Below are 20,212 nucleotides of genomic sequence, written 5' to 3'. Positions count from 1 at the left end.
CCGGAGGCTGACCTGCTCCTTGCGGCTGCACACTGTGGTGCGAGCAGTTATCACTACCTCCGGCAGGGCCCCCTGAGTGGAAAGGAGGTCTCTCATCTGGAACAGTCGGGTAGGCACTGGGGTATTAGCTTCTGCTGAAGTGCCAGCCCCACTTCACTTCTTGTTCCTGTCCCCAGGAATGCTCCCCCACCACTTGCTTCATGCCTGGCCCACGAGGCGGTTTCCCAGCTGCTGCAGATGGACCTTTGTGAATTCAGGAAATTGCCCAGACAGGAGGAGGAGGAGGAGGAGGAGGAGGAGGAAGATGACAACGAGGAAGAGAAGGCCCCTGTGACCCGTGAGTTCTCTTCCCTCCCTGGCCTGGAGGCTTAGCCCATGACAGACTCACCAGCCAGACAAGGGACAGGCCTCAGGGGAGTGCCAGTTTGGGAGATGTCAGGGCTCACCTGGGCTCCACAGCCTTTCCTATTTTGCTGCTAGAGGGGTGGTCTCAGGCAGCATGTGGCTGAGGGCCACAAAAGGGCAGCGCTGGCCACATGTGTTCATGACAGTGTGGCAGAATGGAAGTGCAGAGAAAACACACCAGCACAAGGTCAGCAGAGGGAGGGCAGCTGAGCTTCAGAACAGCTCAGGAGATGAATAACGCTTTTCCCGTTTTACATGGGAGGAGACTGAGGTGGTAACTCAGCCACCCACTTGCTCTTCTGCCTCAGCTGACATTGCCCCAGGGTGGCGTGGGAGTCAGGAGGGTGACGTGAGCCATTGCTGGGGGCGGCCTCAGGGTCCAGCTGGTAGAAAATGCCAGAGCTTGGGCCCGTTGCCTGGGCCGATCCAACTCAGGACCCAGTCAGGTGGAGACTCTGCAGTGTCTGAAAGCTGGCTTGGGGATGGGCCGATGGGGCTTGTTTGTCTGCCTCCTTCTGGGAGACTGGCTAGCAGGGTGGGCCCCAAGCCACACCGCCCAGCCTGAGGAACCCAGAAACAGTCAGGGCTCTTATTTTGCATGTCTTTCTTTCACTTTCCTAATACAGTAGGATCCCCCCTCTCACCCAAGGGGGATATATTCCAAGACCGCCAGGGGAGGCCCGAAACCGCAAATGGTACCAAACCCTATACATTCTGCATTTTTTCCTATACACACATACCTATGAGCACTTGAATTTATAAACTAAGCACAGTAAGAGATTAACAACAATAGCTGATACTCAGTTATAACGATATGCTGTCATAAAAGTGGTATGAGTGTGGTCTTTCTCTGAATATCTTACTGTACTATACTCGCCTTCTTGGTGTTGGTGTGAGATAATTAAATGCCTACATGATGAGATGAAGTAGGTGAATGACCTGGCATTACAGGGTAGCGTTAGGTCACTGTCGACCTTCTGACGATACATCAGGAGGAGGATCATCTTCCAGACCACAGTTGACTGCCTGTACTGAGACCGCGGAAGGCAAGCAGATGGGAGCGGGAGACTACTGTACAATTTGCTGATTCTGTCTCTTTATATATTGCATATAATTACTTCCATCAGGTCACGTATTTATTATCTATGTTACTTTAAGCTTAGCATTAGCACGAGCATTGAGGACAAACCAAGAACAGGCCGGGGAGAAAGAGGAAAACCATGCGGCCTCTCGCTTCAGCAGGTGCCAAGCCCTCCTCAGCCGTGTGCCCTGCCTTTTCCCTGGCTCCCTGCCCACGTTCCATCCCAGCATTGCCTCGCATTCCTGCCTGGGAGCTGCGGGAGACCGAGGCCCACAGTGACAGGCAGCCATTGTCCTCTGCAAAGCCTGCAGGCACACAGCCCCACAAAGGGAGTGCCCCACCCAAGAGTCCCGGCAGGAAACCAGCGCCACCTGCTGGCAGGAAGGCCCCAGGCGGTGGCTGGCACCCGCAGCGCCCTACACCTGGGGGTTCCCGCAGGCCAGTGAAGAAGGGAGGGGCCCATGTAGGAGGAAATCACAGACTGCCCCCACCCTCCACGCAGGCCTGGGCCTGTGGTCTTGATCAGCTATCCCTGTCACTGGAGCAGAACATAGTTAAGTCTATCATTTCGAAGCCATTCATGCAAAATTGGCATCATGGCAGGTGTTATAAGCATCACTGCTCAAGGACAGAGATATGATTAAGACCTCTGTAGCTGTGTCAGGTGGGAACGCCAGTCAGCCCCTCCCCAGTGAGCAGGTCCTATGGGCGCCTGGATGAGGCCCTCAGCCAGACAAGCAGGCATCTCCTGCCAGTGGCATCAGGAGTCTGTGAGCCAGCCGAACCTCCCATTACTTATCCATTGCTTATCATTGTCAGTGGTAATTGCCTTTGCTTAAGCTGAGATTCAAGTTCAAACACGCTGACGGAAGTGGTAGGACAACCTAAGGCAAGAGGGTACACGGTGCCCTGTGCCTCCCTGGGTGTCTCAGGCCTAATAAAAGCAGAGCCCAGAGGGGGAAGAAAGGAGCCCAACAGCTCAGGTAGTCATACGAGCATAGCCATCTGCAGAGGAGAGAAGGAGGAGACTGGGGGAGGCGGCGCTGGGCAGTCCAGCTGAATGACGGTCCTGACTTGTTGGCAGGGGGTTCACTGGGCCAAGTGCATGTGGACCTGTCTTCCCTGAGCTGAGCCTTCCTGTACCCACAGCCCCTCAGTCCAGTCCTGATGGTCTCCCGTTTCTTGCCAGACACCTGAATGGCCCTTGTGTCCTGGGTATGGTGGCAGTGGCCAGTTCTAGACACCCCTGCCTTGGTGCATGGATTCCCTCAGATGTGTCTTCCCGTAGCCTCTTGTGCTCTCAGACCCTCTCTGCCCCCCCACCTTGTCTCTGCCTCTCTTTTTCTTCTATAGCCACTGCCTTTGGGCAGGAGCTCTTCTCCAACACCCCAAGTCCTATACGTGTGACCTGCGACACTCCTCAGTCTGCCCTCAAACCCCCCCCTCCTAGGTGACTGGCTCTGACTCACCTGTACCTGCTGCATGTACCTGGGCCAGCAGGAGTCCCAGGAGGGCTTTACATGTGGAAATGAACAGTCTCTGAGGCATGTCACCTGAGGTTTCCTTGGGACCTGTTCCTTGTTAATCTTTTCTTTAGAAAACAGGTTTAGATAGGATTTTTTTAAATGTTTATTTATTTACCTTGAGAGAGAGAGAGCAGGAGGGGCAGAGATATAATCCCTGCGTTGTGAGGGAAGAGCCCAACAAGGGGCTCAGTCCCATGAACCATGAGATCATGACCTGAACCAAGTCGAGCACCCAACCAAGTCAGCCACTGAGCCTCCGCCCCCACTTTTTTTTAAGCCATGTTGTAGAAGCTGTTACCTGTTGCTGCATAACAAATTCTCCCAAAATTTAGTGGCTTAAACATTTATTATCCCATAGTTTCTGTGGGTCTGGAATTTGGGAGCAGCTGAGCTGGTGGTTCTGGCCCAGGGTCTCTCAGGAGATCGTGGTCACGAGCTTACAACCAGTGGGGGCAGAAGTTCCATTTCCAAGGTGGTTCAGTCACTTGGCTATTGGCAGGAGGCCTCAGTTCCTTACCATGTGGACCCTCCACAGGGCTTCTTGAGGATCCTCACAGTATGGCAGCCGGCTTCCCTCAGGGCCAGTGATTCACCAGGACACAGAGAGAGAGAGAGACACAGACAGACAGGGAGAGGGAGAGCATGCAAGGTGGGAGCCACAGTGTCTCTTAGGAAGCTGTCATGGTCACTTCCATTTTATTCTGTTTACTAGGAGCAGGTCACTAAGGCCCATGCTTGAGGGAAAGGAAACCGGGCTCCCAATCAAAGCATCAATGAATTTATGGGCATATTTTGAAACGATTACTAGGGCTAACACTTGTCATGGAAAATTGAAAAGGCACTAAGAAAGCATTCTTAAGAAAAAAGCCTCACAGGCAGAGCTACCACCTGCAGACAACCACTGCTGACATTTTGATTGTATGCCTTTCCTGCATTTTATTTTCCGAGTCCAAGCAGCTAAAGGCTTTTTCATGTCCTCACAATCAAACTGTATGTGGGATTTTCTGTTCTCTTTTTCTCATTTCCTTAATATCATGACATAAGCATTTTACGTGCTCACACACTCTAAAAGGCCATTTTTGTTTTACACTGTAATTATTTTCCATTAAACTTTATTTTGAGATAACCGTAGCCTCACATGCAGTTGTAAGAAATAATACAGAGGGAATCGCCTGGGTGGCTCAGTCAGTTAAGCATCCAACTCTAGATTTTGGCTCAGGTCATGATCTCACTATTCGTAGGTTCGAGCCCTGCATTAGGCTCTGCGCTGTCAACACAGAGCCTACCTAGGATCCTCTCTTTCCTTCCCTCTCTGTCCCTCCCCGGCTTGTGCTCACTCACACTCTCTCTCTCTCTCAAAATAAATAAAAGAATAACCATCAAGCCATCATTATTAAAAGAAAAAAAAAAAAAGAACACAGAGGGATTCCGTGCATCCTTTACCCAGTCCCTCCACAATGGTAACATCTTGAAAAACTATATTTAAGTATCACGACCAAGATCTTGACATAGCCAAGATACAGAACAGTTTCATCCTATGAGGATCCCACATTACCCTTTATGGCCACCCTAATACCCCATGCCCTGTCCCTAGTCCTGACAACCATTAATCTCTATTTCTATAATTTTGTCATTTCAAGAATGCCTATGAATGGAATCATAGGATACGTAAGTTTGGGGATAGGCTTTTTTTCACTCCACATACTTCTCTGGAGATCCATCCGGGTTTCTGTGACCTGCCAATAGCTCCTTCCTTTCTTTCCTGCTGCGAGCAGTATCCCATGGCATGATGTCCTGAAATTTACCCACTCACATGGTGAAAAACATCTGGGCCATTTCCAGTTTTCGCCTATTACAGGTGAAGCTGCTGGGAACACTGACTGGGGCTCACAGGTTTTTCTGTGAGCATAGCTTTAATTTCTCTGGGATAAAAGCACAGGGCTGCGGTGGCTGGGCCATGTGGCAATTGCATGTTTAGTTGTGAAAATCATGATTAATAGCAGCTTAATTCTTCATCAAGAGAATAGAATGTAATTTATTCTGTCACTGGATACATAGTGTTTCTAATTAACACGCAATTGTAAATGATTCTTTACTTCATCCTTAAATTGTCCTTGCATCTCCGGCTATTTCCTTGGGGTGGGCTCCCATGAGTGGAGTTGGTCACTGTGGGACAGGAGGTTCCTTCCTGTGCATATTGCCAAACCAGACACTGCTCACTGCTGATGACACAGGCTGTCACACATAGTTTACTAGGCTGGTGTGCCTGTTACTAGGCCGGAATGCTCCAGGGGTTCATGGGCTTATGGGGCCTGTGCAAGCCTGTGGTGGGGGCTGTCTGCTGAGCCAAAGGGGCCACAGGGAAGGGGTGGCAGGGAGAGCGAGTGGAGCCCAGCTGGTCTGGTTGGTGCTTCCCTAATAGTCTTCTGTTATACCCATCAGTGCTGGATGCCAAGGGCCTGGCGCGAAGTTTCTTTAACCAGCTCTGGGAAGTATGCAGCCAGTGGCAGAAGCAGGTGCCCTCGAGTGCCCAGGTTCCTCAGCGGCAGTGGCTGGTCTCCATCCATGCCATCCGGAATACTCGCCGCAAAATGGAGGACCGGCACGTGTGCCTTCCTGCCTTCAACCAGCTCTTTGGCCTGTCTGTGAGTGCTCCACCTCTAGTCTTCCACCTCCTGGCCCCCAAGCAGAACAGCCTAGGAGGCCTTGTGCAGGGGGTGGGGGCCACCTGGGGTTCCCATCAGAGCTGCTAGCCAGAGCCGAAGCAGGAGTAACGGCTATAGCTGTCATCTGAAGGCCAAGGTGCTAGGTGAGGCAGAGCACTTCCCAGGAGGTCTGAGAGACCCAATTCATCGTCCCATCAGTCCTATTCATTGTCCCATCGTCTGGCTTCTGGGCCAGACCAACCGTGGCCACCTTGCTTTCCCAGGTAAGGGACTGAGGAAGGGGAATGGTCTGCCCAAATCTGTTATAAGGGGAGGCCCCAGGATTCTCTCATTTGCCCCAGACTCACAGTTACTGGGCTCTGCTCTATCTCCAGCACTGGGAGCCGCTGGTACATCGCACTTCATTTTATGCTCCAGCAACTCAGTATAGAAGGTGAAACCAACTCCAGAGAGTTGTCCTTTTCCAAATCTTCCAGTTCCTAATGCTTGAGTCAGGTTGACCTATCTGATGGCAGAGTCCATGCTGATTCTTCCAGACCCACCCCAGTCAGCACCTGGACTCTACCCCCAGACAAAGCCTCTGGCCAGGTCACAGCCTTGGTCAGGGCGAAGTCAGTGTGATTCCCACTGCATTCCCTACCAGGACCCCGTGGACCGAGCCTACTTTGCTGTGTTTGATGGCCATGGAGGGGTGGACGCTGCAAGGTATGCTGCTGTACATGTGCACGCCAACGTGGCCCACCGGCCGGAGCTGCCCACAGACCCCGCGGGAGCCCTCAGAGAAGCCTTCCGGCACACAGATGAGATGTTCCTCTGGAAAGCCAAGCGAGAGGTGAGAACCAGTGAATGGGCCTCATGTGCAGTTTGGGGCCAATAGCCATTAGCATCAGAGAGACCCAGCCCTTGCCGAAGGAAGGAAATCAAAGCGATTGGTGGTGTCAGAAGGTCCTCACTAGGGGCGCCTGGGTTGGGCATCCAGCTTCTGCTCAGGTCAGGATCTCATGGTTCTTGAGTTCGAGCTCCACATTGGGCTCTGCTGACAGCTGGGAGCCAGGAGCTTGCTTCAGATTCTGTGTCTCCCTCTCTCTGCCCCTCCCCTGCTCACACTCTGTTTCTCTCTCTCTCAAATATAAATAAAACATTTTTAAAAATTATAAAAAAAAAAAAAGAAGGTCCTCACTAAACTCTGTTGGCAATCAAATCACTTCATTCTTATGGTAAAAGGGGGCTTGTTTTCCATTTGAATAAAAGCCGCATAAAGCATGCATCTGGTCTTGCATGCCTGGCCCCACTGGTGGGTGTGCAGGCCTCACAGGGAAGGTCAGTCTATTTTAAAATGTGCCAAGGATTCTCTTTTAGTCAGGGATGGCAAGGTGACAGGCACAAACACCTGCCTTGGAAGAAGAGTTTTATTATTTACAGTGCCCAAGAGGAGACATCACACCATGCAAGGCCATGGGGGGGGGGGGCACCAGGGTTGGTCGGGAGGCAGAGGGAGAGAGCACAGCATGACTGGAGCCTTTGCTCTGGCCTCACAGAAGGGCCTGGATGAGGCAGAGCAGGCAAGTCACAAGTTTGGATGTTTTGAATAACCTGATGGACTCTGGACTACAGACAGGGGCAGTCCCCAGCCATCCAGGCCAGGGGAAGCAGCCTGATGGGATAAACAGAGGAGATGGTTGAGGAAGTGGGTTCAGACCAGCTGGCTCGTACATGAAGGTTGCATCCCTGGGGGAAGACATTTCCTGTCCTGGGACAGGCACTCTTTAGAATTAGCAAGTACCCCAGTTTGTCAAAGCATGAGAAAATACAATATGGGGTGCCTGGGTGGCTCAGTCTGTTGAGCATCTAACTTTGGCTCAGGAGCCAAAGAGCCTGAAGAGCCTGCTTCAGATCCTTGGTCTCCCTCTGTCTCTGCCCTTCCCCCGCGTGTGTGTGTGTGTGTGTGTGTGCGCGTGCGTGCGCATGTGCGCTCTCTCTCACAAAAATAAACATTTTTTAAAAATTAAAAAGAAAGGAAAATACAAAAAATAAAGCCCATGATTAATACCTTCCCTTGCTCACCCAGGCAGAGTCTTGGCAAGCTGCTGGTGTCCACTGGGTATATTCTTTCTTTGGGAATTAGAACCGTGTAGGGGTGAGGCACTTGTTTCTGAAAAAAGCCATCCAGCCCCTCCTCTGTGAACTTAACCACCCACTGAACCTTACATGCAGAATGCAGAAATTCTGTGGGCCCTCCTAGCAGCCCCATGAGGTAGCTACTAAAATTTTGTCCATTTTAGACTTGGAGAAACTGAGGCTGAGAGAGCTTAAAGGATGTGCCCCAGTTGACATGGCTCGTAAGGAGACTTAGAAGGGGGTATACTGTCCTCAGACACTCTAAGCACGGGCCTCAATGGAAATCAGCAAAGCCATACTTTACATCTTTTTTTTTTTTTTAGTTTATTTTTTTTATTTAAAAAAATTTTTTTTATGTTTATTCATTTTTGAAAGAGAGAGAGCACAAGCAGGGTTGGGGCAGAGAGAGGCTGGGGGGGGACGCAGAATCTGAAGCAGGCTCCAAGCTCTAAGCTGTCAGCACAGAGCCTGACGTGGGGCTCAAACTCACGAACCGTGAGATCATGACCTGAGCCGAAATCTGATGTTCAACCGACTGAGCCACCCAGGCGCCCCCTTTTTTTAGTTTTTTTTTTTTTTTTAATTTTTTTTTTCAACGTTTTTATTTATTTTTGGGATAGAGAGAGACAGAGCATGAACGGGGGAGGGGCACAGAGAGAGGGAGACACAGAATCGAAAACAGGCTCCAGGCTCTGAGCCATCAGCCCAGAGCCTGACGCGGGGCTCGAGCTCACGGACCGCGAGATCGTGACCTGGCTGAAGTCGGACACTTAACCGACTGCGCCACCCAGGCGCCCCAATTTTTTAATGCTTATTTATTTTTGAGAAAGAGAGACACAGAGCATGAGTGGGGGAGGGGCAGAGTGAGAGGGAGACACAGAATCCAAAGCAGGCTCTAGGCTCTGAGCTGTCAGCACAGAGCCTGACGTGGGTCTCAAACTCACAGCCCGTGAATTCATGACCTGAGCAGAAATTGGACACTTAACCGACTGAGCCACGCAGGAGCCCCCAGACTTTGCATCTTTTTTTTTTTTTTAATTTTTTTTTTTAACGTTTATTTATTTTTGAGACAGAGAGAGACAGAGCACGAATGGGGGAGGGGCAGAGAGAGAGGGACACACAGAACTGAAAGCAGGCTCCAGGCTCTGAGCCATCAGCCCAGAGCCCAACAGGGGGCTCGAACTCACAGACTGTGAGATCGTGACCTGAGCTGAAGTCGGACGCTTAACCGACTGAGACACCCAGGTGCCCCCAGACTTTGCATCTTAACAGAAAACCATACAGCATCTAAAACTACAAAGTGGGAGCCTGGTGCAAAGCTGACATGCCTCAGACCTCCTGGTCACTGTCACCTATGGGAGGTGAGGAAGGCCCTGGAGCTCTGGGCCACCTCCCAAAATAACGATTCACTGAAGCAAGTATTTAAATTAAGTGTATTATTAATTTAAGATAGCTGAATTGGGATGAAATTGACACATAATAAATTGCACATATTACTAATATACAGTGTACAGTTGGTTCAATAAAAATAAAGTGTACAATTGGATAGGTTTTAGCGTTTGTCTACAATAACGGATGTACCCATCACCCCCAAAGAATTTCTTCCCGGCCTTTGTCACCCCACCCTCCCCAGACAACCACTCTGCTTTCAGACGTAATAGACGATAGAGCTTGTGTTTTCCAGAGTTGTAGATAAGCAGGACCACACAGGACGTGCTCTCCTGTCATGCAGCATAACCCTTAGGAGACTGACTGTGCCCTGTGTACTTCTGGAGTCTGTTCCTTTTATCTGACTGAGCACTATTGCAGGAGTCGTTCAGTCTGGACAGGATTGGGCCCACAGTGCCAGCACATGGCTCACCCTCAGCCCTCTCTCCCTTCAGCGGCTGCAGAGTGGCACCACGGGTGTGTGCGCTTTCATTGCGGGAAAGACCCTGCACGTTGCCTGGCTCGGGGACTCCCAGGTCATCCTGGTGCAACAGGGACAGGTGGTGAAGCTGATGGAGCCGCACAGACCTGAGCGACAGGTAAGGGGCTCCCTCCCTCCATGCCTGGGTCATCCCCGGCCCCGATCGTGCTGGACTGCTCGGGTTAGTGGATGGTCAGGTAGGCAAGGAAGCAAGAGGGGCCCTGCACCGTCTTCGTAGGGAGATCCTGGTGTTCCTCCAGAGGGAGGGTCCTTCTGCCTGATTCAAGTGGCCAGGGGTTTGTCTGTTGGCAAACAGGATTTGTCTGTTGGCGGAGGGGTCCCCTCCCTAAAGTTGGGGCATTAATAGCCAAGAGTCCCATGTAAGCCCTTCTCACCACAGTGACATGGAGCCCAGAGCTGCAGAGGAGAGGCAGCCCAGGACGTGGGGTCAAAGTGCAGGGTCCTGCACTTTGTGCATGTGGGCAAGGGGTGGCTGGCCACCTGGGCTGTGGGGGTGGAGGGCTCCAGGGAGGAGGTGATGCTAAGCCAAGGTCAGAAGGAAGCAGGCTTGGGGCTTCACTGGGTAGAGGCTACACTGGGATCCTGAAGTCACTCAACTGTCTGAGCCTCAGGGTCCTCATCTGGATCTAAGGCTGACATTCTTCCTTGGACCACATCTCACAAAGGTGTCCAGTCTGTCTGTCTCTGTAGGATGGTGGGAGTTTGCATACTGGGAAATGCCCGGGAGCCCTGTCCCTGCTCTGCTTTCCCCACATGTACAGGCCTCCACATCAGCACAGAAAACGCCCCCACCTTCCATAGGGCTATGCAGAGCCCCATCTGTCCGCCATCCTGTGCATGGACATTGAGATTTCTTCAGTCTTTTTCTTTTTTCTTTTTTTTTTTTTTTTTAACATTTATTTATCTTTGAGAGAGAGCAGGGGAGGGGCAGAGAGAGGGAGATACAGAATCTGAAGCAGGCTCCAGGCTCCTAGCTGTCAGCACAGAGTGCAATGTGGGGCTCAAACTCATGAGCCATGAGATCATGACACGTGCCAAAGTCGGACGCTTAACTGACTGAGCCACCCAGGCGCCCCGAGATTTCCTCAGTCTTTTTCATGCTAAAGTCCACACGGCACTAGATGACTTTGCATAGCGTTGCATTGTTCTGGGTCAAGTATGTTAAGAGAACGGTTCCTAGGAATGGGGGGATGAGTCAGGGCACTCCCATTTACAGTCTTGGCACTTTTGCCACACTGCCCTCCTCAGGCTGTATGTCCTCTGGCCATAGCCCCACCGACCAGTCTGAGAGGAAGGAAAGTGGTTATTCAGTTTGCATTTCTCTTACAGTATGAGGCCGAGCATCTTCTCAAACACTTAAGATCATTTACGTTGCCTTCTGTGAGAACCCTTCATTCTTGTCCTTTGCCCATTTGTCTCCTGACCTGTTGCTATTTTTCTTATCAATTTGTAGGCATCTGTTATACACCAGGGAGGTCAGCTCCTTGTCTGCAGGGTGATTTGCAAGTTGCCCCCTGCTTTGTCTTTGTTTATGGGCTTCTGCCTTGTAGACATGTTGGTTTTTATGTAACTGAACGGAGCTGTCCTTTTGTGGCTTCTAGATTTGGAAAGCACTGCAAGGGAGTGTCAGGCCGTGATCACCAAAACAGCCAGGAATGACAGCATTCCTTGGCCTCACTGCAGCTCAGTCTGTGCTAAACCTCCTACATACGCCCTCCCTGTCATATAGAGGAGAGAACTGAGGCTCAGAGAGGTTAAGTAACTTGCCCAGAGCATACCGCCGGGAAGTGGCAGGTGTCCTGTGTCACTCCACTGCCACTGCAGCACTGGGGCATTCGGCACCTGCTCCCTGGTGGACCCTTCTTCCCAGAGATGGGCAGTCAGGTGAAATGCTGCCTAAGTGAGGACTAGCTGCAAGCCTCTGCTCGGGGTGCCTCGCCTGCTCCTGCCCACCCTCATCCCTACAAGCTTGGCGTCCTGTGCCTCCTCTGCAGCCCGGTGAGGACTTTTCTGGCAGTGTCTCCCCAGCAGACATGAGCCCTGCAGAATGACACCACAGCAAAGATCACAGACTGACAGCCATGCTCAGTCCTGGCTCCACCCTTTCCAAGCCTTGAGTGCCTTGTCTGTGAACTGGGGTTCCCAGGAGATAAGAATGGGGTGTCCTGGTGCACATGGGGTGCTGGGACCACAGCCGGCATGGGAGAAGCCTGCCAAAGTGTCTGTTCTTTCATTGATCTGCACCCTACATGGCTACAGAGACTAGATTCCAGGGCCCTCTTGGCCCCTGCCAGCCCCTCCCGGCTAATGAGCCCTGTGATCCCAAGCTTAGCCTGTCACCCACACCCTTTGAGAAGTCATCAAAGACTGGCTCAAAGGTCTCCCACGAAAAATAACCACCATCACACTGGTCACGAGAGTGGGAAACTAGTAACAACCTAGTGAGCCACAGTGAAGGGCAATAAGGGTCTGGCAGCTGCTGAAACCGGCTCTGAGGCACATGTGGGGACCGCATGGCACTCTGCTTTGTTCTGCTGCTGTCTGGACAGAGCCTTGCTGCCACTGGATTCAGTTCAGGCCAACAAACAGTTAGCACCTACTGTGCACAGGACACTTTGCTGAGGCAATGAGCCTTCCAGCACCTCTCAGACTAACGGGCAGCTGCAAGCCACAGTACTTGGGCAAAGTGTTGGGAGATGTGGAAGAGGGAAATGAGCAGGAAGGAGGCATACAGCCCAATCCTGATGGCAGGTGGGACCCCAGCAGGCCAGGGGTGGAGTCCAGGAGGAAAGGGCAGGTTTAGCCAGGACCAGCCACTGAGAGACCGAGGGCTCCTGCTCCTGTGTCAGGAGGAACTTCACAAGGAATTACTAGAAGCTTCTAGAATGGTCAGACCACCAGAGGGCAAGGTGAGAGCTGGGTCACAAAAGAGGCTGCTGCAGTCACCTGTCCAGCTATGGGGAGGAAGACCTGCCTGGCAAGGCAGCATCAGGAGGGATGGAGAAGAATCCAGGCTTTTGAGGATGGGGAAAGGGCCTTACACTTCTAAGAGGTTGGTGATGCCATTAGCCAGGGGCGCTGGGGGCCAGGGAGGACAGGGTGGGGTGTTCCCTGTGAGTGCAGAGTCTGGAGGGGCGGGTAGGATATCCTGTGATGACAGGCAGGACCGGGGACATGGGCCTGGGGGCTGCATGCTCACAGAGCTGAGACGTGTGTGAGAGCGAGCATGTGGCAGGAGAGTGGGCCTATCCTGTCAGAAGTAGGGAGGTGAGGAGCACAGCAGAGGGGAAACCCAGCAGGAGAGCCTAGGGGTGGCTGAAGCGCAGTGCAGGGCACGATACCTCTGCAGCTGACCTCAGTGCCAGCCGAGCCCAGGAGGAACTGACCACTGCCTGGGCAATGTGCAGGTGAGCGAGACCACTCAGTCAGGAGGCAGAAGGGAGGCCGGAGGGCCATGAGGGGAAATGGCTGGACAGGGCAGCCTCACGGAAGTGGGGGCCCAGGGGCCCAGCTGTGCAGAGCCTTGTATTCCAGGTCGAGTGGGAAATGGCCGTTGATGGGAACCCACTTGGCCACTGGCTCTGGGCTCAACCTTGGAGAAGCTGTTCAGGCTGGTGGAGAGGATAAGGTAGGAGGACAGCTGAGGGGCCTGGTTCAGGTTTCATCCAATCCTGCCAGGTGGCCACGTGTAGCACAGGCTTGGGCTCGTCCCAGCAGCTTGCAAGGAAGAAAGTATTCCCAAGTGAAAGGTGAGACAGCTGGGGGGGGAGGGTCGGGGGGTCGGTGACTATGGATGGTCTGGCTGTGTTCACCCTATAACTGAGGTAGCCCTTGCTGCAACTGAAGGACGTCTAGGTTATTCATGGTTTCCTGCGGTTCCACTAACGCCTCATCTGGGCGTTGTTTGAGAATTGCAGCCCCCAGCACTTAGAAACCAGCTCAGCTCAGGGCACTTGGGTGGCTCAGTCAGTTTAGCATCTGACTTTGGCTCGGGTTATCATTTCACGGTTCTTGGCTTCGAGCCCCACATTGGGTTCTGTGCTGACAGCTGGGAGCCTGGAGCCTGCTTCAGATTCTGTGTCTCCCTCTCTCTCTGCCTCTCTCCTCTGCTTGCGCTCTGTCTCTCTCTCTCTCTCTCTCCCTCCCTCTCTCTCTCTCTCTCTCAAAAATAAATAAACATTAAAAAAGAAGAAACCAGTTCAGCTCCACTCAGGCAGCAGCACCTGGCACCCTTTCCCACGGGTGCACCCCAGCCCCCACTCTGGCTGTCCCCCACAGGATGAGAAGGAGCGTATTGAAGCGCTGGGCGGCTTTGTGTCTCACATGGACTGCTGGAGAGTCAACGGGACCCTGGCCGTGTCTAGAGCCATCGGTAAGGAGATGGGAGACAGGGGGCAGGAGACAAAGGCCTCATGCGTGAGGCCCAGGGGCTCACATAGCTGTTGGGGACAGCAGCATCCTGTGCTGATAAAGCACCTGTGGTCTGTGGGGCCGTGGAATCAGACTGAGGAGCCTCTGGTAAATTGAGAGAGTGCAGGTGCAGACACCTTAGAAACTTCTATCTCACACAAATAATCACAGAAGTTAACCCTTACGTGATTATCTCCTCATTAAAACAGTTCCCCAGAAAAACCTACCAGGAGGTCCTTGGTTAACTACTATATGTGCTGAAAGGTCATAAATGAGGATTGTCCTCCCCTCCCCCATTCATGCTGATGATTCCTTTTTCTATCTTTAAAAAAAAAAGAAAAGCAGCCCCCTCTCCCCACAATCCTGTTTTCTCAGCATCCTACAGCTGCTGGGCCTCACTCTGGGCTCCGCAGCCACACTGCTGCCCCCAAGTACCTAGGCAACACTCCATTCCTGCTAACCCCCTCGAGGTGACATGTCTCCTCCCAGCCTCCGGACGCCATCCTATCCTTAAGGCCGCCTGCGGTGCCTGCCTTATAGCCCTTCCCCCTGCTGCTGCTGCCTATTGGGTCTCTGGCACATCCGGGTGCGGAAGCAGCAGGATGGGCTTCTCCAAAAGTGGAAGCTCCTTAAAAGGAGGGGGACACCCTAGGCAGTTCTGTGTCAGCGGTGTGGTCTGGTGCACACCCCTGGGCAGGAGCAGAAGGAGGGGGATCAGTGGTTCTGGGCAGTTTGTGAGGAGGGGGAGGTGGTTTCGAGTCGCACTTTAAAGGTAAAGCCACCAGGACTTGCTAATGAATTGGATGTGGGCCCTCAGGGAGAGGGACCTGGGGGAAAGGGAACCTGCAGACCTGAGTATAAGGGAGGAAAAGTGAGGTCCTTTGCCTCAGTCATCCCCTCTCTCAGGCCCGGCTCCACTGGAAGTGAAAAGGCTGTTTTGTAGAGCTGACCTCTGGTCTGGCTGGGTTCTAACTCTGCACCCAATAGGTCTGCCACATTGCCCTTAGCACCACATGAAACTATCCAATTTCACTGGTGAACACGGGCGTCGGAAGAGGGTGGCCACAGTGAGGCCCCGGGCCTGGCTGGACTTGGCAACAGGAGGCCTTTCTCTCCTGTGCCCAGGGGACGTCTTTCAGAAGCCCTACGTGTCAGGAGAGGCCGACTCAGCCTCCCGGGAGCTGACAGGCTCTGAGGACTACCTGCTGCTGGCCTGTGATGGCTTCTTCGATGTCGTCCCCCACCAGGAGGTCGCGGGCCTCGTCCAGAGCCACTTGGTCAGGGAGCAGGGCAGCGGGCTGCAGGTTGCTGAGGAGCTGGTGGCTGCAGCCCGGGAGCGGGGCTCCCACGATAACATCACAGTCATGGTGGTCTTCCTCAGGGACCCCCAAGACCTGCTGAAGGGCAGGGCCCAGGGGGTAGGAGACGTGCCCACTGGCCTCACAGAGCCAGGGACCGATGCTCCACAGAGATGCTAGGAGGTGCAGGCTCCCTGCCCCTACCCCGTAACCCTCCCCCTCAGATGCCTTAGGACCCGACAGGTGATGGTGGACAGTGGGTGCCACCCTCACAGTGCTTTCCCAGGGCCCCAAGTCTCCCGTGCTGCTTGCATTGGCCCATCCTGGTGGCTGTGGAACTGGACTGGGTGGTGGGGGATGTGCCCTGCTCGGACAGGCAGTGGGATGGCCTTGTTCTCTGAAGGAGGCCTAGGGAAGAGACCTCACCAAAGAAAAGACGACCCAAGAAGTGGAGCAGCTCTTGCTCCCAGCCCCATCAGGTAGGGGGCTCAGGTGAGGACCACAGCCAGACCAAAGATGCTGGGCATGTGCATGGGGCAGCAGGATGCTGCATGAGTCCCCAGGCAGACCCAGGAGCCACGGACGTTTCCAAGTGCGACCTGGGTGTCCAGCACAGGTTTCTCACTTGCTCCTCACTGGCCGCCACTGGGAGGCTCGTCTCCGCTGACGCACCTGGCCTCCCAAGCCAGCTTCCCAAATTGGGGAGAACGGAGCACCAGGGACCTGGTCTGCAGTGAATGCTCACAGCCCCCAGCCTCCCTGGTTCCCTCCCGTCCCGCACACACCCAGTGAGAGGAAGGTCAGAATGACGACGAGGTGTGTGTCTTCAGTTTGTGGTCTTTTTTTTTTTTTTCCAGGACAGTCAAACTCAGAAGCAGTATTTCAGGTTTTTGTCTTTGTTTTGTCAGTGCCAAGGTGACCTGTTGTGTCATGTAACTTAAGCAGAGCTTAGCATTTATTTTATTCTTGGAAACCTTAAGTATTGATTTTTTTTTTTTTTTTGGAAGAAACTTCTTTTGCAGTATTACTGAATTTTTTTTCCTAAATCAGGATTGAAGCAAACACTTTTCCAGGTGGTGTTAATAAGCCATTCAAGTGCCTTAAACAGCTTTAGGTGAGGCTAGAACCGCCGGGCCTGGGATGGATTCTACTAGGCATGTTTAAGTTTTTACAAGAGCAGGATTTATTTTGTTATAGTGGCATGATTTCAGCTAGAATTCTTCCCACTCCACCTCCTTTCTGCCCCTTTGTGATGCGATTTGCTGCTGACAGTCAGCAAAGCAGCTGAAAGAGCATGAGCTATGCTGCACAGCCTGGGCCAGACCTAGGGGCTCTGGGAGTTCAGGGTGACCATGGCACCTCCCCCAGCCTCCCTACGCACCTCAGTCCTGCTGCCCATGTCTCTGGATGGTCCCCAGGCTGAGGAACTGAGCTCCATGAGCAGGCTTCTCATTTGACTGGAATGTCCTAGAACGTCTCGTGTTGGTAATCGAATTGGTTTCCTTGGGAAACACACTTACGAGGCCTTGGCAAGTCTGGAGGCAGCCTGGGGGGTTCTGGCTCTGTTTGGAGTCTGTCCATCCACCTGCCCCACAGCTCCCCAAACCCCTCCTCCTGTTTCTTGCCCACCATGGCGGCGCCCTCTGTTACCTTGCTTTGCCCACAGCCTGACCACCTGGGGGAGAGCTCTACGTTCCCTAGCATGCCCTGGGCAGGTGAGGCTCAGAAGCCACGAAGCTTGGGTGACTCAGGCTACTCACATCCAGTGAGGCAGATATAGCATGTGTGTTGAGCTAGAAGTGGCAGGGCTGGGTGAAGAGTCCGGCAGAGAGGGGTCTCTGTGGGAGGACCCAGGCCTACAGGTCTGGGAAGAGCAGTGGGTGGCTTTGGAGGCTCGTGGAGAATGTCACTGGGAGGTGGGCAGCAGGAGGAAGCTTGGCACTGTGTCCCCCAGGCCAGAATCCACCTGCAGTAGCAAGGCTCCAGGAAGGTGGGAGCTGAGAGAGCCTTGGCGGCACTCATCAGCCCGGGGAAGGGCAGACTTGGTAAGAGCCACCCCCCTGAGGCCCGAGGGCTGTGCAGCAGGGAGGGTGGGAGCCAGCTCTGGGCAGGCAGGGGGGCAATGGGGGATGCCGCCCACAGGCTCAGCACTCACCCCTACTCTCACCGCAGGGATGAAGAAGCCAAGATGATGTGGTCAGTGCCATGCTCAAGGGCTCGTGACAGAAAAAGTATCTTAAATGTGGTCACCGCAGTTCAGAGAAGGTTTGGTGGGAGCCAACAATGACCTGGTATTGCCGCACTTAATCTGAAGGCCCTGCTGCCTTCTGGGGGCCAGAAGCCCCCTCTTTGGCCCTTCCCAGCGCAGGGCCGGCAAGAGGTGGCATGTGGCCCCTACCAGCCTGGCTGCCCCTGAGCATGACCTTAACAGAGGAAAGAGGTGTGGGCTTGTTTCTCTCATTTCTTTGCTAATCTTATTCTGGGATTGCCATCAAGAGTGGGGTTTCACCTTTGGAGTCTGGACTCCCCACGTGGTGGTCTGATTCCTGCCCAGACTCAAGGCTCCACCGGGAGATCTCTCCAGGCTCGTCCCAGTGCCCACCCCTCTCGTCTGTGAGAGGCCCTTGCCATCTGGTGCTGCTCAGCCTTGCCTTGAGGCGGAGGGAGCCCTTGTTCCCACTGCGCAGATGCTGGCTTTGTGCAAGCACCTAGGCATAGAGGTCTCTTCCCTCTTGACCAGGGAGGACTGGGAGCCACTGGGCATCTTCAGCCTCTGAAAGTCCTGGCCCACCTCCTTGTCAGGCCACAGTCCCAAGAAGGCCTCTAGCCAGGACCCCAAGTCTAGAAGCCTCAGTCCCCTTCTCAAATCCCCACTTTGCCACTAGCTCATTATATGAGCTGAGCAAGTCATTGAGCCTCCTTGGGCCCCCTTTTCTCCTTTATAGGACACAGGGTTGCACAGAATCTGTGCAGCAGATCTTGGAATTTTGGAGGTTTGGGGCCCATCGAGGGCAAGCCTGGCACATCCTGGAGAGCTGCTGCCAGTGCTAAGGGAACCCTCCCCCTCTGCTAGCGGGAGGGGTGGTTAAGTATCATTAGTGTTTATTCTTACAATTAAGTGGGTTGGAAAGGAATGGAGCTACAGTTGCCAGCCGTATATGGAACACAGAAGCTGGAGAGAGGGAGCCCTGCTTTTACAGGTAGAGCTGATCCCAAGCCAGCAGGAGGAGGAGAGGCAGACAGGCTCAGCTGCCTCCCTCTGCAGGTGTGAGGCTGAAGGGCAGGGCACAGCCAGGGTCTCCCTTGCCTTTTAGTCAAGCTCCCAACCTGCTGAAATCCAGAGGCAGATGCATGGCCTCCCTGACCCAGCTTGTCCTCAGCATCCAGGACTAGGAAAGGGGTGTGCTTTACTGGGGACAGTGATGGGGGCAGGCCTCACTGGGGAAGCACAGGCCCTCTGAGGTCCTGAGCCAGCCTTTGGCCACAGTCCTGTCTCCCCCTACCCTTTGAAACCAGCATATGGCCCTCGTCCCTACCCCTATAATGCCAGTTCTGAGTTCCGGCTTGGGTGTCTGGCCACCTCAGCAGTAGTTCCAGGGCTTGGGTCACAGCTCTGGCAGTTCCTAGGCCTGGCCCCGACAAGAGCCAAATGGGCACCTTAAGGGCCTGTGCAAAATAAGCTGTTTTTGGTTTAATTCTGCCTGTAGCCCAAAGGAGGCAGCCCCAGGAGGCCCACGCTTTTCGCCGAGGCTCCACAGCTTTGCCAAATGCGCCGAGCTTTGCCATTCACATGCCATGCCAGCCTTGCCAAGGGTTTATTTGTGCGCATCTCAGCAGGGCTTCTGGGAGAGGTGTTCTCTGCAAGGCGCATCTTGTTCCAAGATGGGACTACTATTTCCCCTGTGTGCAGGGGCAAGTCCCAGGAGAAGAGGGCCAGAAACACAGTCTCTTCCCAGGGGTCACTGTGCTCAAGTGTCAATAAACCACGAGTTTTGAAACCCTGTCACCTGAGTCCTGCCTTCTTTTCTCACCTCTCAGCAGCTGGTGCCTGAGTGTCCAGAGTATGTTTAGGAGCTGCTGGGGTGCTGAGAGACCATCTACCAGTCTCCCCACAAAGCCAGCAGACTAATTCAGGAGAAAGCCCTGCTAGCCCACGCCCCCCCCTCACAGGGGACCTCACACGATTGGGGAGCCCCCAGATGCCTGAAGTGGCCCAGGGACACTGAGGATGAGGACCCCCCTGTGAAAACACTCAGAAGGGAGAAAGCAGGTCAGCATCTGCCAGGTCTCTTGTGCTCCTGGCTGAACTCAGACCCCCAAGGAATAGGAAAACATTCCAAAATGCCTCCATGCAGCCACTGCTGAGCCATGGCCCCAAAATGCTGCCTGAACTCCCCAAAATGTGAGGGGGCACTTGTGCTTTGGGGTTAGTTGGGGCCAACTAGCTGGATTGCTGTATCCCTTCCTCCCCTCCAGCCCGGCCTTGGATGCCGAGCCTTTGTCCCCATTTAGGCCTTGCCAGACTAGCTTCTAGTCCCTTCCCAAATCACCCTGAGAGCTTTCCGTGCCCCTCCGGCTCCCAGCCTCATTGCAAGGGAGGCAGCTTTATCTGTCTCAATCATGTCACTGAGAGGGGGCTGGGGCTCCCAACCAGGCCCTGAGCCCCACCCCCCAGCCCCACCTACTCATCCATCTGTCTTCCCCCTGCCCGGTCCCCTCCGCCTCCTTGGAAGCTCCCTGCAGAATCTGCCCAGCAGAACCTCGTTCTTAAGTATATG

The 20,212-nt window shown here is 53.6% G+C and overlaps 1 protein-coding gene across 3 annotated transcripts in view; it reads left to right on the top strand.

Annotated features, from left to right (window-relative positions):
- Positions 1-19,437, top strand: part of PPM1F (protein phosphatase, Mg2+/Mn2+ dependent 1F) — a 30,026-nt gene extending 10,589 nt beyond the window's left edge. For all 3 annotated transcript variants that reach the window (XM_086682371.1, XM_086682369.1, XM_086682370.1), the window contains 6 exons: positions 177-337; positions 5,455-5,657; positions 6,322-6,510; positions 9,680-9,823; positions 14,005-14,098; positions 15,262-19,437. In XM_086682371.1, coding sequence (XP_086538497.1) covers positions 177-337; positions 5,455-5,657; positions 6,322-6,510; positions 9,680-9,823; positions 14,005-14,098; positions 15,262-15,614 — 1,144 coding nt within the window. In that variant the 3' untranslated portion in view covers positions 15,615-19,437. The remainder of the gene's footprint in view (positions 1-176; positions 338-5,454; positions 5,658-6,321; positions 6,511-9,679; positions 9,824-14,004; positions 14,099-15,261) is intronic.
- The last annotated feature ends 775 nt before the right edge of the window (positions 19,438-20,212 follow it).

This window comes from Puma concolor, chromosome D3 (genome assembly GCF_028749965.1).
Source record: "Puma concolor isolate L17-30 chromosome D3, mPumCon1.1.hap2, whole genome shotgun sequence".
NCBI classification, from domain to species: Eukaryota; Metazoa; Chordata; class Mammalia; order Carnivora; family Felidae; genus Puma; species Puma concolor.
This window is presented reverse-complemented; position numbering and strand designations above follow the sequence as displayed.